The sequence below is a fragment of the Tribolium castaneum genome, chromosome 2, assembly GCF_031307605.1.
Source record: "Tribolium castaneum strain GA2 chromosome 2, icTriCast1.1, whole genome shotgun sequence".
Classification (NCBI taxonomy): Eukaryota; Metazoa; Arthropoda; class Insecta; order Coleoptera; family Tenebrionidae; genus Tribolium; species Tribolium castaneum.
The window spans coordinates 24,731,326-24,737,325 of NC_087395.1; the positions used below are offsets into that span (position 1 = coordinate 24,731,326).

Consider the following 6,000-nt stretch of genomic DNA (forward strand, 5'->3'; position numbering starts at 1 on the left):
ACGCACGACATGTGTCCGTCTCTGTACTAATGACTAATTAATGGAGCGGTTGGATCGCGACCGCGAAGCCAGAACTCTTCAACCAAAGAGAAAGGAAGTGAGATATTATATGACTGTCTGTCTCGCAACGTTTTGCTTTTGTTCGGGACGTTTTCACTTTGTTCTTAATTAGCCGGTAATTAGCGGCAACGTCGCATTTCGACTAGGCTCCTATCGCCCCTCTCTCTCTTATCGCAAAATTCGGCGTAGGCGCCTCCTTGTCTAGCAATGGCCCTGGCTCCTGGCGCACCTTTTCAATAAAATGAACATTTCGTCTCAGCTAATTGACGGCTTAATTTAACTAATTAGATGTATTAGCTAATCAAAGCGCGACTTTAACCAACTCATTCGGGCGTAATCGACACCCTGCGTACTTTCCGCGTTGATTAATACGTTTATTTTGACACGGACGGTGTTAGGCTATTAGCTAAAGACTCACTAATGACCGAGAAGCGTTGGCATATTAGTGTTTTCGAACGCACATGTGCCACTATTTTTAGGCACGCCGTGCACAAACCGCTCATTTATCCACTTCTTGCGGCAAGGATCATTTTTCACACTAAACACTGATTCAAGTTTAAAATAGAACTTTCCCGCCCTGCTACTAAGTTAAAGACCGGGGCGTCCCCACCTGGCCAGTAGCACAACCAATTGTACCGACCCATCCTTACAATAGTGTTCTGTCAAACCTGACCTTTGGAAAATCGCCCCGAATCGTTATTTACGGTCACTAAAGTCGCAGTTTTGCGTTTTTAGTGCCAATCGTGTGTGTTTCGCGCCCGGTTGCCCAAATTTTTCGTTTTTTTTTGGCCGGGGTACAGAGCGCTGCATTGCCGGTAAATGAAAGTATAAAGTCAACCAAGTGACACTTGTCACCAAGTTTTTCATTAAAAAGTAAATAAAGTTGCTGTGTTTCAAGCAGCGAGTTCTTGCAATGAAATGTCGTTCCGTTCAAGAGTCCTAGGCTTAGTTGAGGTCGTGCTAAGGGTGCCACCGCTGTTCGTCATCGACGAGATCCTCAAATTCGGAATAGGGCTGGAGGAGCTGTCCGAACATGATCTGTCCAATTTCCAAGAAAGATACGACAAATTCGAGGAAACGTTCCAGGGCAATTCGACCACGATTGCCTACGACCCAGTCCTGTACAAGTTCATCCTGGTGTCGGTCCTGCGGCTGCTGCTGAGCACTCTGGGTTAGTATATGGGGGCCCAGGGGCCACAGTCCGCAGTTCCAGGGGTTTGCCTGCGAATTTCGGGACTGTTGGCCGCTGCGCTGCTCGCAACTTATCATTAGTGTTATTGTGCTGATTCATGCTTTTAACAATTTGTGTGCTTGCTCATCTTTATATTCATTTTTTAAGCAGAAAGAATTACAGTCGATAGTGATGAAAAATTGACACGGCCTTGGGGTTGCGTGTTGGCATTTTCTCACCTTTAAAATTCATAATGTGGTGCTATTATCACTGACCCTCTTGACCATTTTGTCTCAGGACGTTCAACTCATTTCCGTATTTTTTCACTTTTTATGTAAATAAAACGTGAATGATCTCATTGTTATCACCGGGTGATAAATAATTACAAAACGATTGTGGCGCGTATGGAATTATTGTGAGGAAACGGTCGGGTAGTTTGGGCGAAATTTTTGCATGTAAGATAGGCCAAGGTCGTGATTGTTTTGATCACAGTTCGATATGAGATAAAATAATGAAAGTAATAACGTGAATTGCGTTTTTGCTGACTTACGTCCGGAATATTTAAGGTTTAGTTGAAGTGACCACAAAGATTTAGCCCTATTTTTTTGTCTTGTTTAAGCCTCTAAACGTATCATTTTATCCAAAATGGGCAAAGTAATTGTATAAACTTGAACATGTAAAATTATGTTCATTAAATAGCGTGATTCAAGAAAATGTATGTATATTATTTAAAAGCTTTGTGGAATATATTCATTATTTTTTGTTTCTGTCGGTAATGTTATGATTTATGACAGTAATGGGAGTCTAATTGTCTTTTTCTTTAAAAGAACTCTTCTTTTGAACTGTTCTGAAGATCTAAGTATATAAACAATTTTTGGATCTTGTTCGAAAAACAAAAAATCTAGATTTTTTTAAGTTTTTATTTAAGTTTAAGTTTCAAAAACTTAAAAATTTTGGAGCAATTTTTGATCGCAAAAAGGTTTCACATATGATTTTCTAGATAGATAAAAAATTAAAATATTTCAAAAACTAACAAAAGATCAAAATCATTAGTTAGCTACATCCAAAAATGCAAAAATATAAAAACATAAGTTTGTATTGTAACTCATTTCAGAAACACCCTGTATATTTGAAATAATTTTAGGTGAGGCAGGCGGTTAGTATTTATGGCTGAGAGAAAAAAATTTTTAGTTTTCTAACGTTTAAAGGTGACTAATGAATTTTACCAACTCTCTGGGACACCTTGTATAATAGTTACGTATAAGTATTGGTGTCCGAAAATAGGAACGGACCCAAAATTAGGCTATTTTACTCTAGCAGGGTTTAAAATGCTTTAGGATAAATAGTTTAAATTCGTTGAAAATTTAGTTCTGTAGTGAGATTGACCACTCGAATTTTAGTCAAAAATTTTCAAAATTTTAAATTCGGTAAAAGACTAGTATAATACGTAACATGAGAATTTACTAGAACAAACCGTGTTGCTCTAAGACTTTAAGTTTTTGAGTCATTGTTTGGTGTTTGAAATTTTTTAATTTTTTTTTCTTTTCTCAATTACGGCAAAACTATTCGGAAAATTGGAACTCATTTTATGTAAACCTATGTAAAATGATTCGAGGAATTGACTGGCGTCGAGAAAATCGACAAATTCTCAATAATTTTTAAGTTATGATTTTTTTTTTCATTTTACATATTTTTGCTTTTGTTTGAAATTTTCATGAAAACTATTAGTGGGAAAATAATGACCTTTTTTTGGAAAGATAGATAATTAAAAGAGGTTTATAAAGATAATAAACTTAATGGTGTTACGTCTAACAGTTTCGAAGTTATTGGTGGATAAGTGCTCCGGGTAATGGAAATCGACCAAAAACGAAAAATTCAACTTTAGGTTGCCGTTCATGACTCTTATTTTTCATCACAGCCTAGTTTTTTTGCCTTTTTCCCCCAAACTCAGTTGGTGTGCTCCTTGTTGCAGGATGTGCGGCAGCTCTTTGCCTCTTCATCCTCAACATCAAACACCTGATGGTGGCCTACATGTACATAATGTCCGTCGGCGTCGTCTTCGTCTCCTACTGGAGCAACGCCAGCACCATCAAATCCGTCTCGATCCTCCTCGAGGATTTCCAGAACGGTTCGAGCATCCTCGACAGCATCCTCTCTCTCAACATCGAACACCTCACAAAAAACGGAAGCATCACACTCCAAATTTTCCAAAACTACGTCCTTCAATGTTTCCTCTCCTTCATCTTCATCAACATCCATCTCGGCCCTCGCTACTCCACCCTCCAGAAAATTCTCCCGTTTGCATTCCTCGCCCCCAGTATGCTCTCAATCCTCCCGGTGCCTTCGTCCCTCCTCAACCACATGCCAGTCTTCTCCGCGCTCTTGCCCCTGGCTTTGGTCAAATTCGTCCTGTGGTCGTCCGTAGTGCCTATCATCCAGACCCTTTACAATGGATACACACACGCGAGGACTTTCGTCTCGAATTTCGGGATGTCGGCCCTTGTGGAGACGGAATGGACGCGTCTGAACGTCCCGGAAGTCCTCCGGACGTTCTGGATGCTCCGCGTCCTGGAACACGCCGGGATCTTCTTCGCCTCGGGTTACTGGGACCTGGAGGACGACCACACGCCCTACTTCCGGCTAATGAAGTACTTGTTAGTCACGGGGTGTGACACCTTGACCGCAGTGTTGGGCATCACGAGTATAGTGTCTTACGTGTGCAACTACATCGGGAAGTTCTTCCAGTGGTTGTTGTTAAGTGACGACGAAAATGATAAGAATTTTGGGACGGTTTCGGCGATAGTGTTCTACATCCTTGCCTTACAAACCGGCCTAACCGGGCTCGAGCCGGAGATCAGGTTCGTCCGGTTGTGCCGGAACTTCTGCCTGTTGTTCACGGCAATTTTGCACTTTGTGCACAACGTGGTCAATCCTCTGCTGATGAGTTTGAGTGCTTCGCACAACCCGTCACTGAGGCGCCACCTGCACGCTCTGCTAGTCTGTCTGGTGCTAGTGCTACTGCCACTGCTCCTAATGTACTACCTGTGGTCCACTCAGGACACTTCCACCTGGCTGTTGGCAGTGTCAGCCTTCAGCATAGAAGTGATAGTCAAAGTGTTCGTCTCCTTGGCCATCTACTCCCTGTTCCTGCTGGACGCCCGCAGGGAAACCTTCTGGGAGAAGCTGGACGACTACATATACTACATCCGCGCGTTCGGCAACACCGTCGAATTCTGCTTCGGCATTTTCCTCTTCTTCAACGGCGCCTGGATCCTCCTGTTCGAGAGTGGCAGCGCGATCCGCGCGGTCATGATGTGCATCCACGCCTATTTCAACATTTGGTGCGACGCCAAGGCCGGCTGGTCGGTGTTTATGAAGCGGCGAACGGCCGTCAACAAGATCGAGAGCTTGCCCGAGGCTGAGGAAGAGCAGTTGAGGCGTTTGGACGACGTTTGTGCCATTTGCTACCAGGAGATGCGGTCGGCGAAGATCACCCGGTGCAAGCACTTCTTCCACGGGGTGTGTCTGAGGAAGTGGCTGTATGTGCAAGACCGGTGTCCGCTGTGCCATGAGATCTTGCACGGGATGGACTGTGATGAGCGGAAGCAGAATCAGCCGAGGCCGACTGACCAAGAGGAGGAGAATAATTACGATAGGTGATAATTTTAAGATGTGATCTTAGGGAGTTTTAAGTTAGGGTTCGCGGAGTGTGCGTATTTTAGCGACTTTGACGAGGATTGAATTGGTGGAGTCTGTGATTTGGTCGGGGTGAGCCGACAGAACGATTGTTGAAAGGGTACTTATGTTAAATTTTTCTTGTAAATATCGATTGTACAGATTAGACGGTAAATACTTTCCTTGATTCAGTTTCGTTGTTATTTATGAAATTTTATAACTAAACACTTAAGTCACTGGGGCACTCCTGAATATGCTGTTATGTAATTTATTATAGAATAAAAGCTATTTTAAGTTTGTGGCCGTCTTATTTCCCATCATCCTTTCACCTCAAAAAACATTCCAAATTTTTATTTTGCACCGATTACCGATTAATCGCCGCTAATTTCAATGAGATATCTCGCAAAAAGTACAGATTCGGCAAAATTAAGTGTTTCAACAAAAAACCGATGCCGTTGTAAGTTGTAAACTTATTTGCTGAGCATTGAAAAGTTTTTCTTACAAAAACTGTAACACCAAAGTAATCGGCGTGAAAAATTCAAAACAGTGCCAATTTTAAGGAGAAATCTGGCGAAAATTCCATTTTCAAACGCTGATTACGGCAAAATTAAAAAGCTCAGACGAAAAAAACATCGGCACCGTTGTAATCGGCAATCAAACTTGGGTTTTTCCTATTTTGTCAACTGCGAAGACATAGTTTTCGCCAAAAACAGGTTAAAAATTACTATAATTTGAATTCCGTTTTTAAAACTACGATAATGACGCAAATATGGTCACAAAAAGTCAAACACCTAAGTAATCGGTGTGAAAAATTCAAAACGGTGCCAAATTTAAAGAGAAATCTGGCGAAAATTCCATTTTTAAACGCTGATTATGGCAAAATAAAAAAGCTTAGACGAAAAAATAACCGGCATCGTTGTAATCGGCAATCAAACTTGTTTTTTTTTTCCTATTTTGTTAACTGTGAAGACATAGTTTTTGCGAAAAACAAGTTAAAAATTGCTATAATTTGAATTTCACTTTTAAAACTACGACAGTGACGAAAATATGGTCACAAAAAGTCAAACGCCTAAGTAATCGGTGTGAAAAATTCA

At 41.4% G+C, this 6,000-nt stretch overlaps 1 protein-coding gene across 1 annotated transcript; it reads left to right on the forward strand.

Annotated features, from left to right (window-relative positions):
• Positions 1-779: 779 nt before the first annotated feature.
• On the forward strand, positions 780-5,203 carry Trc8 (TRC8 ring finger protein). The gene is made up of 2 exons (XM_008200094.2): positions 780-1,231; positions 3,204-5,203. Exons 1-2 carry the CDS (start codon positions 979-981, stop codon positions 4,889-4,891), a joined length of 1,941 nt encoding a protein of 646 aa, XP_008198316.1. The 5' UTR covers positions 780-978; the 3' UTR covers positions 4,892-5,203.
• The last annotated feature ends 797 nt before the right edge of the window (positions 5,204-6,000 follow it).

What these genes read in the sequence shown, in the direction of transcription:
- Trc8 (XM_008200094.2), top strand. Translation starts at nt 979, where the DNA reads ATGTCGTTCCGTTCAAGAGTCCTAGGCTTAGTTGAGGTCGTGCTAAGG. An exon ending in GCTGCTGCTGAGCACTCTGG is followed by an intron (nt 1,232 to 3,203) that starts GTTAGTATATGG and finishes TCCTTGTTGCAG; the next exon opens with GATGTGCGGCAGCTCTTTGC.